Genomic DNA, 17,076 nt, shown 5'->3' on the forward strand with positions numbered 1-17,076 from the left:
ACTCTCGCGCTCGCCTCTTTCTTCCGATTCTGTTGTAATCGCTGAAAATCCCTCTTGCCTCGCCTCCTGGTTGCCAGATTCAGAGCCTCTGCATGGTTTCATCTCAATCCAAGACAGGCAGATACTGAACATCCCCGCATTGTGTCTAAAATCCCCTCATTTGAATTCACGTGGTTGGTGTTGCAGGTTACACCTGTCGGGGAACTGCAGGTGCCTCGTGCATTTGGGAACTGTTTTGATAATGGGCAAACTTCCTTATTTGGATCAAAGCGGGAGGAAGGACGAGTTATTTGCCGCTAAGTGAAGCTCATCCAGATCTCTGTCTGTGTTTACAGTAGAAACAGACTTGTGTTTTTGGAGATGCCAACATAGAGGCTTCTCCTCGTTTTTTTTTTTTTTTTTTTTTTTTTTTTTTTTGCACATCTGTGGTGAGATCACCTTTTCTTATCTTCAGCTGTCCGCACTCTGATCTGTTTTGAATACAAGCAGCCCCCCCAAAGCCCTCTGTGGTGTTTTTGCATCAACCTTGCGCTGTAATGTAGACAGTGTCACTGAGAGAGAGTGTAGATATATTGTATAGTTGTGAGTTTGTGTTGTGTGAGCCTGAGAAAACAGACTTGTGCTGCATTTCTTTAAAACACTGAAATTAATTGCAAGTCAATGATTAAAAGCTGCAAAAAATGAAGATGCTTTTCCTGTAACATCTGTTTAAGTGAAGAAAACGCAGTGATGTGATCCGACTGCATCATCATGTGACCGTTGCTATGGGCAACCAGATTGTTAGAGTCTGTCAACATAGTTATAATAATAATGGCATTGCGCTACTGTTTCCTGTCTAATGTTGTCATGCTGTTCTTTGAATATGTGAAATAAAATGTCTTCTTCATCTGTCCACATGTCCCTGTTGATGCCACTGCTGTCCACCATGACAGCAGCTCTATCCATTTCCATTGCAAATGATTGCATTTCTTTTTATTGAATGAAAAGCTTATCTACCTCAAGTGAGCATATAAAGGTTTAGGTCTTTGTTGCAGGGAGACATGTTTGCTGTGAAAGAGGATGACAGAATGACGGAAGAAGCTTGGGTTTTCTTTTTTTCAGAATTGAAATGATAAATCATAGAGGAAAATAAAAAGGAGAAAATTAATACAAATGTGAGGTGAGATTTAAAAAATAAGAAACAAACAAATGAGCGAGAAAAGTACAGCTGAGCTGGAGTGGAGAAAGTAAATAACATACATGAAGTGCAAAGGCTCTGCCACTCAGGAGACAGTTGTGCTCCAGTCTCTAAAAACAAGAGTCTGCTGTCTGTGTGAGAGGAAGAGAGATGGAGCGCATGCAGGCTTTTCTCCAGAGCCGCTGCTCGGAAAAGCCTGAATAATGAGACACACGCACCACAGGGTGCTGACTGCCATCACACTGCCAGGCTGCGCTGCTGGGGCGACTGGCTGATGAGCCCAAAACCCGTGCAGATATTTTGGGCTGCAAAATGGGGATTGGTGAAGTTGAGACAGAGGAGGAGAGGATGGAGAGGGCGAAAGGATGAGATGGAGCTTTGCTTAGAAAATGGGAAGAAAAATAAACAAATGAAAAAGATAAGAGGAGATTCAGGGTAGAGAGAGGCTGATAATGTTGCGTGAGCATATCAGAAAGAGAAATGAGAGGGTGGAAAAGAGGAAACAACTGGAGACAGAGCGAGAGATAAAGATAGGGAGCGAGAGAGGAATGGATGGAAATGGTCTTGTCTTGCCCCAGCAGTCGCTGTAGGGACCTGTCAGCCTGTCAGGTCAGGGGTTTTGATGAATAAACCAGCAGCATCTCGAGCTGCAGCAGACGTCCTGTGAAGCTGCAGCTGGTAGAACAGCTCTGAGAGGACAGGTCTGCCCCAAAAAAAAAAAAAAAAAAAAAAAAAAAACCCAGAGAGTGAGAGAGCAAGTAGGTGAGCAGGCCGGCTGCTGAATAGATAACAAACACAGGACGACCAGGGAATGCTCTGTTCCAGGAGTTGTAGCTGTAGGTAGGCAAGGGGGGCCAGGGTGGATGGGGTCGCTGAATAATGCAGCACTTGACCCACGTTGCATCAAGAAAACATTGAACTTGATGCTGTTTGGGAAGCTGATGTCCCGGCTTCCCCACAGCACACACACACACACACACACACACACACACACACACACACACACACACACACACACACACACACACACACACACACACACACACACACAGGCAGTGTGGCTGGGCGCAACATCCACTCTTCCAGCTGTATTTGAGTGGCTTTTTGTGTCCTTGAACATTCTTGATTTTTGTCAGTTATTTTACTTGGATATGTTTTTGCTGCAGTTTTGTACTATCAGTTACAGAGTAAGCATTTTGTTTGCTTTCCACAGGCATCACAAATAGAGCTACATCATTGAGTCAAATAATCAATTAATTTCCAACTATTAAATTAATTGGCAACTTTTCAATAATTTAAATAATTGTTTTGAGTCATTTTTAAGAAGAAAATTTCCAAATGCTCCGATTCCAGCTTCTCCAATGTTAATATTTTCTGTTTTCTTTATTCCTCTATGACAGTAAACTAAATATCTTTGGGTTGTGGACTGTTGGCTGGGACAAAACAAGACGCTTGAGTACATCACCTTTGACTGTGGATAATTGTGATCAGTGTTTTTTTTTTCTGTTAGTTTTTTGCCTCGAAAATAAGCAGCAGATTAATCAGTATTGAAAGTAACTGTTAGTTGCAGCTCTAAGCAGAAACTGGACAGTAGACCTTGTTCACAGCAGCCATTTTGACACGAGCAGCTGGTAAACGCAGGTGTCAGTGACATCAACTACATAAATTTCTGTTCCTTTTAAGAGCAGCTCAGTGTTTCCAGTGAAGCAGCATGAACACCAGGACCCCGGCTCTGTCAGACCTCAGTGGAGCAGAACCAGAACAAGAAGCTCGGTTTGGGCTCATTTCACGAGAAAAGACAGTGATGCTCGTTGTAAACTGTGCGATACAGTGTTAAAATACAGCGGCAGCACCAGTAACATGTTGAAACATATAAAAAAAAAAAACAAGCACCCAGTCCATCAGGCCAAGGCAGGGGACACACATCAAACGAGCCTCGCCTCATTTTAACTGGGACGAGCGAGGAGATGTGACTCACCCTGCTCTGAGGAAGTCACTCAGAGGATCTGTAAACCTGTAAATGACAGAGGAGAGCTGCTTCTCAAAATATCCATTATGCACATCCCTAGTCAGCAGAAAAGAGGAGTGGTTTTACCTTGGCTGTAACCTTTATTTTATTAATTCTTTTTTTTTCAATAAATAAAACAAATCTAGTTTCAACTGTGCTCTCGTCCTCTCTATAACACTGTTCTCTTTTCTATAAAATGACCCACTCATCTTTATTCTGAGTACCTCTTAACTGAGTTGCTTTTTACTTAAACCTAAGTATATCTTTATAGTGGTATTTTTTGCCTCTGCTTAGGTAAAATATCAAGTGAAGTCACGGTGATTCCACTTGAGTAGGATATTTTTGTACACTCTCCACCCCTGCTGCCAGGTAACCAAGAGAATAAGTGTCTTGCGAGCGCTGATGTAATTACACTGAATGCATGTCTGAGAACGGAGGGAGAAGGACCGAAAAGAGAGGAGGGACATGATCAGATGCAGAAAAAGACACGAACGAAAACAGAGGGAAGGAGCCAAATCTTTCCCTACCAGCGGTGAACAATTATCGGAATATTATTAATATCGCATTGTGGCAAAATTTTGTACTACCATAAGTAAAGTGTTGTGGTGCTACAGATATGCCCTGGACTATAAACTGTATTCTCCAGGTGCAAGAAGACATGTTTATTTGTAACAGACACCAGCAAAAAACACATCAGCATCAATTTGAATAGTTTTGTAATGAAAGGTAAAATTATGATGCATAAATTGGCATTTTCACTAAAATTGTGAATCATATTGCAATCACATCTGTCAGAATAATTGCAATATAGTTTTTTTTTTTTTTTTTTACCATAAGGTTCAGCAGCTACTTCATACTTTTTTCCTGCTGCTTTGTTTTTCTCTCTCTCACTCTCCCTGTTAGTTTTTTGCCTCGTTTTTGTCCCTCAGTGGCCACATTGTTAAACTGACATTAAGTCCAGGGTTATTTTTCCAGAGTCCGTAGAGAGATAGTGAATTGATCTGAGGTCGGCCGCATATTGTGTTAGTGAGCGTTCACACTTCAGACAGCCAGGCCTGATGGAGCCCTGAGTGTGGGAGAGACGAAGAGAGGAAGCCGAGGCCAGCCTGCTATCTGGTGATTAAACTGTGTGTGTGTGTGGTGTGTGTGTGTGTGTGTGTGTGTGTGTGTGTGTGTGTGTGTGTGTGTGTGTGTGTGTGTGTGTGTGTGTGTGTGTGTGTGTGTGTGTGGTGTGTGTGTGTGTGTGTGTGTGTGTGTGTGTGTGTGTGCGTGTGTGTCTAAGAAAGCTAGAGAGATGGAAGAAGCTGGGAAAACAAGCCTTTGGGAAGTTAGATAATCCCCAGCAGGGGCCTGGAAGCCTGTACCGTATGTTTGTGTGTGTGTGTGTGTGTGTGAGATGTGTGTTTGAGCATGAGTGACCGGACCGGCAATGACTTGGCACTTTTCAGGTTACTTATATTTTTTGCCAGTGTGTGTGTGTTTGGACACCACAGCCTCTCTCTTTTTCTACCGAATTCCAGTGAACACAAGGCCATCGTTTCCGGAGGTCAAGCAGCAGGAATCCTTCTCCCGCTCGCTCTTCTTCCAAAACACACACACACACACGCACACGCACACATACGTCATGCTAGTGCTGCACTACTTTTCTCAAACTCAGAACTTCACTTTATTTTGTCAGTCTAGTGGGCGAGTATCATCACTTTGAAGCGAAACCCATAAACATGAAAAAGGACATGATATAAAATGTTCACTACTTGAATAAAAAAAAATCTTTATAACAGAAAATTAAAGTGCATTTTAAAGTGCAACTTGGGTAATGAAGTGATTATATTTTTGCAGACTGGATCCCTATCATATATAAGTGGAGGAGAATAAGACCAGGCAATAGGCCAGTGTTTTTGACATGAAACCTCAGGCATTACTAATGACATTAATGAAGGGTCCAGTCCATTCAGGTCTAACAGAGCCAGAGTCCCAGTGCTCTTCCTGCTGGCTCACTGGAAAAGCTCTGGGACTCTTCAGTGGAACAGAAGCTTAATTAATATCATTAGTGACACCCGTTGGTCCTGCAGTCGTGTATTGCAAATGGCTGCTGTGAAAAAGGTCTGTCTGACACCTGGAAAATGTGAGCGGGCTGGCCTTAGGGAGACTGCCCTGTAACAGAAATGTCACACTTTTGTCCAAATTTCTGTCCACCATCCCCATTCTGTCCCCATCAGCTCGGGGGCAAACAAACACTTTTATTAATGCATGTTTAAAATTTTCATTTCGCTGAGAGTGTTCTCTCTGCTCAATAAATCTATACATTAATCAACTTGTACCAATATTGGCAGCTGGACCCGTATTGTTGCCAATTGCCACTGATGATGCTGTTTTTGAGAGAACTGAAATTATTTATTTTTTTTGTGAAGCCATGTCAGTAGAAATGAAACTTTGATGCCTTCCGTAGTTTGATGCATTAAAGGAAAACCCTGACACCTTCAGATTGTTGAAAAACCTGGAAAACCAATCCGCCAGCGATGGCTTTAGCTTTTATATCGCTGATTCCTGTTACATTTGTCCTGTCACCCAATCCCAGTGACATGTCTGAACCCTGCAAAGGCCGGCACGTCCTTGACAAAGACGCTGAACTGAAGTCTTCTGTAGGTGTTTGGGCAACACAGAATGAGCAGGTATTGTTTACAGTATAAACGTTATGCCCCGCCCTCCCCGGTCAGATGTTAAACCAAATCAGCTCTTATGCAGATTTAGGAGACATTAAACATTTTCCTTTGTGTCTCACTTCTTTTGTTTCCAGGAATGTCGCTCCGCCACGTTGCTCACAAAGCCGCTCGTCGCACCACACGGCCTTTTGAGGTTGGAGGCTTGCATGTGTGATATGTTTTAGATCATGTTACAACAAATACGCATGTACACACTCACCATCCCTCGAGGGAGGGGGGGGTTTTACGGGGTTTGTTGGGGGTGAACAGCGGCGCTCGGAGCTCTCATGTGCCACTTCAAAAGCAGCACAGGGCCGCCGCCCTGTTGGCTCGACGCCCTGGCAAAGCCACAACAGAGCAGCTGGAGCTGATGTGTAAATATTGGGCTGTGTGTGTGTGTGTGTGTGTGGCGGGGGTTGGTGTCTGACAGCACACACACACACAAAACAGTTGAACTCACTTGGACTCCAGTGTGACACATCTCACTGAAGCTGTTGAAGCATAAAGTTAATAAATTCAGAGTTTTGTGTTGCCGACTGTGGGAACAAATGTGTGTGTGCCTTCAAAGAGGATACTGACACTGAAGATGAGCCCTTATTTTCTTTTTTAAAATGAATATGTAACATGTTGGGAAAGAGTCTTCATATACTGCAGACCTCAGCACCCCTACTAAAAATGTGCAAAAAAAAAAAAGCTCAATCTTAACAATCTTCTCATGAACTGAATTAGTGTTAAAACCTTGTTTTTCTAAAACAAATGAGGAAAAAATCTGCCAGTGGGATGAGATAATCCCGCTTATTTACAACAGTAATTAACTTGCTCCCAATTTTTCATGCACAACAAAACATTAATCCTAAAATGAGAAAAGATGATTCTGCCAGATTTTGCTACTAGATATTTTCACCCTGGGCAGGCGTACACAGAGCATAGAAACTCACGGTTTCTTGAATCAAGTGTCAGTTTCTTGAAACTATCTTATTCTGCATCATTTCAACATATAACCTGTTTATATTTGTTCAGAGAGAAATATCCTGAAACAGGTCAAACTGTTGGAGACAAGTGGGATTGTCTCATCCCACTGACGGAGTTTTTTTACTTTAAGAAAAACAAGATTATGACCGAGTGAGTGCCGAGAATATCGGACTCTACCGAGGCAGATGAAGTTGTATTTGAAGTTATTGAGGACATTTCGGTGTCACACAGCGCCGCTAATGCGCTAGAGGAGCATTATCGCCCAGCTCGCCCATTACGTCAGTTCATATTTTGTCACTTGAATTAGGTTTCTGATGTGAGGTCGTTCAGGTTGTGACTCAGTGGCTTCCAGCTTTCCTCTTTTTAATATGATGGATATCGCTGAAGCCCAGACATGAGCTTATCCTGCTCCATCTATGAACTGGAGTCTCGCTCTCCTTTATCTGTGTGTGTGTGTGTGTGTGTGTGTGTGTGTGTGTGTCACATAATAAGCTGAGTCATAGTGTGGCAGCAGGTGTCTTAGAGTGTATGTCCTGACATTGTTAATGTCCCTGTCCTAATCTCTCTCTCTCTCTCTCTCTCACTCATGAGCTCATGAACCCTCCCCCCGCCCCTCCCTGTCACATCTCTCCATGGGTGTCGTCATGGTAACAGTCTCTGGTGTGCAGTCATGTCTCCATCCCCTCGCTCCGCCGTCCCTGTGGCATTAGCTGTTATCAGCTGCCTACCCTGGCATGAAGTGTATTAAGTGGACCGGCCGCGGCCTCGCTCGGTAGTAAATTAGGTGGACCTTCTCGACACGCTGTGCGACATCTGTCACGGCTTGTTTACGGGATTCCCCCCAGCTGGGGACCACATCGGGTGTACGCTTTGTTTCCAGGGCAACTCGCTGTATCTTTCTCTTTCTGTCTTGTCTTGCTTTTTGTTTTGAAAATAAAGATTAAACTAATAAAGGAACAGTTCTTCCAAAATACAAAAAGATAATACCCCTTCTGCAACCAACCATCCAAATCATTTCTGTGCAGTTTGGTGAGGTCTGCTGCGATCTCCCTTCATCTCAAAATAATGGGACTTGATGGATATTATTTTGTGGAGCTCAGACCTTCAAAAATGTACATGTGGTAGTGCGTACAATGAATCAAGGCATAGTCCTGACTGCAGTGGCCCGGGTTCGAGTCCAGACCCAGCCCTTCGCTGCATGTCATCCCCTCTCTTTCCCCTGCCTTTCCTCTCTCTCCACTGTCACTATCAGTAAAGAAAATCTTTAAAAAAAACAACAGATACTCAACATAATTCCCAGCTCTCAGGGCAAAAAGGTTTCATTTGACACTACTCACTGCCAAAGAGCACCAACAAACTGTATCAATCCACACATAATGAGTATGAATTACAGGCAGGCATTTAAACTTTGCCAGGAAATAGTTTCCAGACACTCTGATATCAGATAAAGGATTTTTTTTTTATTTATCAATATCAGAGTGCCTCAGACATTTTTTTGATTGTGCAGAAACTGTAGTTTGGGTGAACTGCTCCTTTAAAATTAAGATTCTGTCAGCCCCATGTGATTTCTGCTGCTGAAGAGGACCTGAAAATCCAATTGTCTTGACAAATTGCAGTTGAGCGCGAGGAGGAGCTCTCCTACCTGCGTACATCTGCTCACAGTCGGGATCGATGATCAAGTCGGGGGGGGATTCATGATCATGATGAAAAGAAAATGGATGGGAAAAGCTGAAAATAAAAGTAAATGTGAGAATTTGTCGGCATCAAAAAGTTGTCCATCCACCTCTGTCTTTACATTTTTTTTTTCTCTGAGAATGTGTTATTTTTTTGTCAGCCTGAGAATTAAACGTGTTGGAAATGAATGGACAGGACTGCCCTCGCTCTGCCGTTGCACTCATTTACCGCCTTCATCACGAGTTCCTCTGTTCTTTCCACGTCCTGTCTCCTCGGTTCTCGTCTCAATGAAGAGTCTCTCCGTGGTATCAGCTGCCCTATTCTCTTTCTGCGTGTTATTCAGTCCCACAGGCAATGCAGAGTGAGAAAAGGGGAGGGGGGAGGCTGGAGCGAGAGCTGGAAAAGTGGATCTTTTTGCACTCAAAGGCTGCCATTTATTATTCATGCCCAGTAATTGATTTTTGACTTGTAACGATCAGAGTGAGAGACCTTGGTTTGATTCCCAGTTGGTGCCTGTCAAAGCTGACTTCTGAATGCATGTGTGTGTTTGTGCTTACTTGTTTGTGTGTGTGTGTGTGTGTGTGTGTGTGTTCCAGCTCACGTGGAGAACGAGGAGCAGTACACACAGGCCCTGGAGAAGTTTGGAGAGAACTGCGTGTACAGAGATGATCCTGACCTGGGATCTGCCTTCCTCAAGTTCTCTGTCTTCACCAAGGAGCTCACCGCACTCTTTAAAAACCTGGTGAGCCCATACTGCTTGTGTTTGTGTGTGTGTGTGTGTGTGTGTGTGTGTGTGTGTGTGTGTGTGTACGTGTACGGGTTAGTGAGCGGGTTGAGTAGGGAGGGGTAAAAATCCTCTGGGGGAGAGAAAGATTTCCATCCTGTCCCTAATTGTCTCTATCCCCTTGGGTCACTATGTGTACTCTCTAACACACACACACACACACACACACACACACACAAAGCACACATGCATGCACACCAACTCCAACTGGAACTTGAAGCCCTCAGGGGTATCTCCAGTTTTCCACTGCGACGGCCAAAGTGCCACTGCAACACCAAATACCTGCTGGATCTAATTTAGCCTGATCCTCGCTGTGTCGACGCTCAAAGCTTTATTAGAAAAATCTGACACCATCATGTCAGACGGTGTGTCGCTCACTGTCTGACATCACATCAACTCACACACAGCTTAGGGGCTTGATCTTCTTGCACTCGTGCTATCACAAGGCCCTCTAACACAGGAACACAAACGTCTGGAAATACCTCTCTCGTCTTTTTCCATTTGTAATATTCCCCTTGTTCATGTTGTGTATTCAAGCATTTAATTAAAAAGACTTACTCTAATAATAGCTTTTTTTGTTTTGTTTCTGCATAGTGATTTTCAAATTTGCAGATATTGAATGGATGGAGCAATGAATTGAATGTGAAGAATGAATTAAGAAAATATTGCAATGTATATCATTGTTGTACAATATCAGATCTCCACTACATTTCTTTATTACAACTATGATTACTAAATTTGATGATTTGCTATAAATTTGCTATAAATTATTTATATATGAAGTTTTTTATTCTGAAATATTAATTTTGTATCTGCCCCCAAAATCCAATATTGGTCAGACTTCACTGCAAATTTCTGGCTTTAAATTGCAACAGGTGCAACCGGTGATTTCTTAGAGTTAGTTGTACGCAGTTGTTTCAGATGTTGCTATAGTGATGGGAATTTTCCAGATGTTATTACATTATTTTATTCAGCCTGTCATCAGGATGGGAGACCAAAGCAACTCTGGCTCACACGTCACCCTACCCGTGTGCTCCCCTTTGTCTTTCGGCTTGATTTGTGTCCGACACGCGGCGCAGAGAGGGGATTACATTTCAACAGCGTCAGTTGACCCTGAGCGTTTGTCTCCCGCAGGTTTAAATCCTCTCGTCTAACCTTTCGACTCTTATCTCTGTCCCTCTCTGTCCCGCAGTTTCAGAACATGAACAACATCATCACCTTTCCTCTGGACAGCCTGCTGAAAGGAGACCTGAAGGGAGTCAAAGGGGTAAGGCAACAAAACAGCCCGCTCTTGTGTTACTCCACGACTGAATGGAAAGTGCTGTACCAGGTTAAAGGTGGAAAAAAAAAAAATGCAACAAAGGGCTCTCAGGTTTGTTAAAATGCTTTAGCAGAATAACAAGGGAGGGCTTTCACTTTTAATGCAGAAGGTAAACAAATGTATGAAGCTTGATGTCGCATGAAAACATTACATTAGGAAGCTGTGGAGCATTTTGTTGCTCTACAAGTCATGAACATGTTATTACATTTTGCATTACAAGTGTTACAACATTACACAGAGTATGATGCTGAATCATCGAAGGCCTTAAAGGAACAGTTTTGTCCTGCCGATCAACTTTCCTATTAATTCATGTGTCTAGAGCTGCAATGATCAGTCAAATAATCATTTATTTTTAAGAGGAAAACATCCAAATTCTGTGATTCCAGCCTCTCAAATGTGAATATTTTCTGGTTTCTTTAGTCTAATATGACAGTAAACTAATTATCTTTGGGTTGTGGACTGTTGGTGATTGATTTAAAAAAAAAAAAAAAAAAAAAAAAAATCAACAGATTAATTGATAATGCAAATAATCATTAGTTGCAGCTCTCCTTGTGTCCCTGGTGAATTGTTTGCCCCAGTGCACCAGGCTAACGTTCACCATGTTGAGAGGCAGTGGGCGAGACGTGGCGATCTGAAATGATCCGCTCTGTCTGGCAAGTCTGAGGAAGAAAAGATTTACAGGAAATATGATACAAAAATAACATACGGCTTTGAGCTCCTCCCTGTTTCTATAGGAAGCGAGTTTGTTGGTGTTGGAAGGCTGCGTACAGCTAAATATAACAATACTGCAGATGCATATGTGGTTGCTCACCTGACATAGTAACCAAATAAATCATTCTGCAGAAGCCAAATTTAGTTGATCGTATTTAAATTTCAGTGATCTGATGGGTATACAGTGGTCCCTCGTTTATCGCGGGAGTTACGTTCTAAAAATAACCCGCAATAGGCGAAATCCGCAAAGTAGTCAGCTTTATTTTTTACAATTATTATAGATGTTTTAAGGCTGTGAAACCCCTCACTACACACTTTATACACTTTTCTCAGACAGGCATTAACATTTTCTCACTTTTCTCTCTTGTTTAAACACTCTCAAAGTTCAAACCTTCATAGAAAATAAGTCCAGTAAAAAAAAAAAAACATGCAAAATTGCACAAAAAAAATCCGCGAAACTGCGAGACCGCGAAAGGTGAACCGCGTTATAGCGAGGGACAACTGTATAATAAAAAAAAAATCAACCACAAAATGACTTGATATTCCTAAAAGGTCAGTCCTGTTACTTTGGATGTCACGCAGAATAGTGCACGCTAAAGTGTTAAAGGTGCACTCTGCAAAATTTAGGGTTGATTGAGGATCGTTTAGACTCGTCTGACAAAAAACGAGGACTATGCTGTTTATCACTGAGTCAGCCAATGATGAGACCCATGTAGGCTCAGCTATCAAATTGCATGCTCATATCATGTTTATTTTTTGTCAGCTGAGTCTAAAGGGCCCTGACTTCATTGGAGTTTTCCATAGTTCACCTTTAACACGAGGCGTGGTGATGGATGATTTTAGTCTCTGTTCCAACACTGGCCAGTGGTGTTAGATGTGTTCCTCTAAGTTAAATCAATACCCGGGTGTGAGTGAATTAGCTCAGCCCGCCTGCCTGTGGGTGACTTCCACCTGTGTTTGGGTGCAGGGTGAGCTGCACCCAGTCAGCCGTGCGCGCTCACCGCTGGAGTCGAGCCAGACGGACACTCTTTAACAGCCTCTGCAGCTCGCCTAATCCAATCAGCTCTTATTACTGTCCGCCGTGCTCCTTGACCTCTCACCACCGAGCCACGTGATTGGCTGAAGTCGCCGCCGGGGCCTGATGTGATTAGGCCGGCCCAGTAATGAGGCCGGTTGCTGTAGAAACGCAGTCTGCCCCCGTGACCCCCAGCCACTTTGCTCTGTCTAGACCTCCGAACTGTCCTTCCCTTCTCCTCTCTTGTCCTTCTCACGCACTGAGGATATCATGTCGTCGTTCTTTTTTTTTTTTCCCCTTTCACCCTGAACCTCCTCGTCCTCCATGATTTTACCTCTGTCTCGTTATTCGCTCTCCCTCAAGGAACTCTGTCTTTTCCTATCTCTCTCTCTCTCTGTATTTTTCCCCTCTCTTTTGCTCTGCTCCAGTTTCCGCCCGCCTCTCTCTAGCATGGCTTTGGCAGCCAGAGTCACATCAGTCGCGCACACCCACTCATTACTCATTAGCCCATGGATGATCCTCATTACCCCGATGACATGGGACTAATGAGATGCTAGTTATGGCATTCTACGCTTCACAACGCACACCCACCCACACACACACACACACACACACACACTGCATAAATGTCACCACAACTGTAGGAAAAAGAGCAAAGACAAGACGAGGAAGCTGAGAAATGAGCATGTGGCTTCCGGTGAAGAAAGGTGGAGAGATCCAGTGGGAAAACAGGGGAATATCTGGTCGTCTTTAGCAGTCACACCCCTGCACCTGTCTCTCACCTCAGCAGCCTCAAGCTTCTCCCCCTCGTCCCTCCCTTCCTCCTCATCTTTGTCCTCCCCTGTCATTATCCTACTTTTTTGCGGCTGTCCTGTCCTAGGGGGAGGTACCTGTGGGGAGAAGGGCAAGCAGGAAGGAGTCGAGACTTGCAAGACTGGCTATTTAGACCGCAGGGAGAGAAGGCGAGGAAAGACAGAAGCAGGGGGGAAGATGAAGGCATTCATCAGTCTGGTCTTTGGAGGGGTGAAAAGCCAAGCAGGATGACCTAGAGACAGACAGAGGTAGAGAAAAGGCCACAAGAGAGGGAGATATGAATTTAAAATAGGAGAGTGGGCATGGAGAGGGCAGGTGAGTCCAGCCAGGAAAAATATTTCCAAGCGTGTGATCAGGAATGCAGACAGCCAGGAAAACAGGAAAATCACAATTAATGGGAAGTTCATGTCCCAAAACACTGAGCTCATGATAGAACCTGAAATGTTTTGCTCAGGCTAAAAAAAAAAATCAATCAGATGTTTTCAAATGCTCCCTAATTTATGCACCTGTGTCCCGGCTATAATCGCCGCTGGCTCTCGCTTTAGCTCGAACTCGGCGGTTAATGGCTTTCTGGTGGTAGTGGTTCCCTCGGAGCTTGTTAATATTCACCCAGTGCTGTCTTTGGCTAAGAGTGTGATGAACTAACCCTGGGGGGAGGCAGCCGCTAATGGCTGTGTGATTACAGGGCTACCACCGAGCAACCTGTCAGCAGGGTCATTCAGCTAAAAACCCACCATTTTCCACCTCATCTGGCCCAACCATTTCACCTCAGAGGGGAACTGGGACTTCACGTGTAAAGAGGTGACCCTGTCTTATTTATAGTTTGCCATCACTTTTCCTGTCATTTAAATTTTTTGCACTGCCTGTGGTGTGCATGAGGCGAAGGACGCAGGAGAGCAGTTACAGTGACAGGCAGGTTGATGTAAAATGTTAGATGTTTGCGGTAGAGGATGCCGCATGGACTCAATATGGACATCACACACTCGCATGCAAGCATACACACACACAGTCATACAATCAGTGCAAAATGGAAAGTGCTGACTCTATCAGACTGTTTTGCTAACAGTGGATTTACAGAGTGGACGCCGGCATGATGTCATGCCTGCAGCAGGACCCCCTCATCCTCTCTTTATTGGCTTGCTAGTTTCTGTGTTTTTAACCCCACAGTGACTCATATCGGCTTATCATCTTTCAGCTGCACTCGTAGCGGCTCCAGAGTTGCTGCGGAGTTGGCCGTGTGTTTGTGTAAGCGGGGAGCGCGAGGAGGGGAGCGGGGTTTGAGTGATGTGCGTCCAGTCCCGGCCCCTCCTCATTGTGGTGCAGCGGGTCGTGAACACCCGAACCACTCAGCCGTGCTCGCTGCCCAAGATTTTAGATCGCAAAGCAGCGTTCTCTCAATAGGCTGCTCTCCCTTGCCAACAAAGTATCAGAGAGGCAGAGTCAAACAAACTCTGTTGGCAGCAGAATTAGATTAGTTCAGTAGATTAAAGGGATAGCTCACCCATTTGATTTTTTCCATATTCTTCCATTTGCCCTTTAAGCGGTATGCAGGGCAATAGTGATGCTATCGTCTTATCATTCTTGCTGTGCTGGACACTGACCAGATGGCCCCGAACGCTAACTGTTCGTGTACCGCAAGATGTCCCTTGGTTTGCTTTCTTGAAAAATAACCACCTGAATCCACCCCAAAAAGGTTTGAGTGTCACTGTCTGAAAAGAACATGCACATATTATTACAGAGTGTTCAAGGACAATATTTTTTTTCAAAACGTACTCTTTGTGATTAAAGCCGCAGCTATGTTCTGATATGTTACACTGGCTCAAGTAAACAGGAGATAAGACTTGTACAATAAAAAAATGTGATTTTAAGCATCCAGTAATGCTATCTGAAATGAATTCATTTGCATTTAATTCAATAAAGTGACAGGTCACATTTTTACAAGTAGGGAGTAAGTGAAAAAAATAATATCAAATACCTCAAAATGGGTGGAATATTCCTTTAAGTGTGCACATGATAAAAGTTCCAGTGTCTCTGTATTCCAAATGAAGTGCGACTGTGAAGCCGCACTAAGCCTCAGTTTCATGTCTTGCAGGACACGGGTACCTGGGCTTCTAAGGTAGTAGATAGTAACAGGTGATATGTTGTGCACACACACACACACACACACACACACACACACCATGTCCCAAGAAAACATTAAACTGGAGCGCTACACAGACCTGCTGCTCTCTGGGAGAGTGTGCTGCCCTCAGTCCTGGCCTGCTCTGCCCTGCCCTTCCCTGCCCAGCACTGCCTGGTATTTTTAGCCATTGTTACCATTTCTCTCCTCTCTCTGTCTCTGACATTTCCTTCCACTCACCCTTTCTTTTCTTTCTCACTCTCTCTTGACCTATGCTCCCCCCCCCCCCCCCCCCCACCCCTTCTTTCTTTTAGCGGCTTCCCTTTTCCTTTCTCTCTCTCTCTCTCTCTCTCCCGCTGCCACTTTTCTTCACAGTCTCGCTGTCTCTCTTTGATTTTCAGACTCTTTACGTCTTTTTATAGTCTTTTATGCTCTCCCTCTCCCAGCCTCCTTCTCTGGCGGTTTCTGCCTTCAAGCTGGCTGAGTGAAAGGCTGAGTGCTCCTTGACTTGGTCCAGTGAAGCAGGCCGTGATCCTGTGGGCTGACAGCTTGAGCCTGTCACTCTCCGCCGCTGAAGTGGATGTCAACAGTGGGATCACAGCCTCTCTGGTGCTGTAACAATGGCACGATTCGCTGTCGGCTGTCCGTCATGCTAAACAGAAATATGTCTGTGGTTTGTTCTTGTCAATGAACAGAAATGCGACGTGTAAAGACAGGCGCTCTTAAAGGAATACTTCACCCAAAAACTAAAACTTCATTTGTACAATGAGATATGGTGTTGCATAATCCACATTTTGTCTCTCCATGTGTGTGTTCAGTACGTCCCAGACCAGTGTACCTTCACTAAAAACAGGCTAAATAAACCACTTGTTTAAAATGCCTCATGTGCATTCACCTGTGCACAACTTCAGGCTTATTCAGTCATAGTTTTCATGTCCTTTTTGCTGTTGTTGGTCAAAGTCCTTCAGCTTCTATTGTTAAAATAGTCTGATTATTGTTTCTTTGGTTGGAAACCCTCACATCTGTCATACCCCTTTACTGTAATGGCCCATCGCAAATGTTTAGATCAGTTCCCGCCTCATCTTGGGCCCCAGAGTGTCAAAACAATGCAAGGATTTTGAAATATTACAACCGGTTGTGATTGCCAGGTTGCAGCAGGTGCTTTACACAGTTTTCATCCAGTGTAGGGTATTTAATCACCGAGCGAGCGCTCAAACAATTAACAGTTAAATGCTACATAATTCTCTTTTGTGCCGTTGCTGCGTGCTGTTGAGCAGCTTTTGCTGGCTCCCTGCCCCCAGTGGTAGACGACAATTATTTCCATTGCTTGGTTGGTTTTTTAGGGAATGACACGGCCAATTGCACCGAGTAACGCCTGCTTTTGTTTGTCCTAATCGCTGTGTAATCAGCACCACAGCAACAGGGATGTAGCTTAATCAAGCATTTTGCTCGAGCAGCTGTTGTGCACGATGAGAAATCTCTCTTTTTTTTTTTTTCCTTTCATCGGTGCGATCGGTAGAATCACGGTACGATTGCCAAAAATCAACCACGCCACACTCCTGCCTTTCCAAACCCTCGGCGGTAACCTCGCCCAGTTCCACACCGAGGCAGATGGGAGCTACCCACACGCACACTCATGCTTCGTCCATTAGTGAGAAAGCCCAGCATTCTGACCATCATGTAAACACACATAATTATTGTTCGAGGTCAAGATGTGTGTCTGTGCAGCATTTCCTAATTTTACTTGGTGTGTGCTTGTTTAGTTGTTTATTTAAAGCCT

At 44.1% G+C, this 17,076-nt stretch overlaps 1 protein-coding gene across 3 annotated transcripts in view; it reads left to right on the forward strand.

The window, feature by feature from the left end:
- Positions 1–17,076, forward strand: part of asap2a (ArfGAP with SH3 domain, ankyrin repeat and PH domain 2a) — a 61,989-nt gene that overhangs the window by 21,877 nt on the left and 23,036 nt on the right. For all 3 annotated transcript variants that reach the window (XM_030082122.1, XM_030082123.1, XM_030082124.1), the window contains exons 3-4: positions 9,130–9,275; positions 10,510–10,584. In XM_030082122.1, the coding sequence (XP_029937982.1) occupies positions 9,130–9,275; positions 10,510–10,584 (221 nt within the window). The remainder of the gene's footprint in view (positions 1–9,129; positions 9,276–10,509; positions 10,585–17,076) is intronic.

The sequence above is a fragment of the Myripristis murdjan genome, chromosome 22 (assembly GCF_902150065.1).
Source record: "Myripristis murdjan chromosome 22, fMyrMur1.1, whole genome shotgun sequence".
Taxonomy (NCBI): domain Eukaryota; kingdom Metazoa; phylum Chordata; class Actinopteri; order Holocentriformes; family Holocentridae; genus Myripristis; species Myripristis murdjan.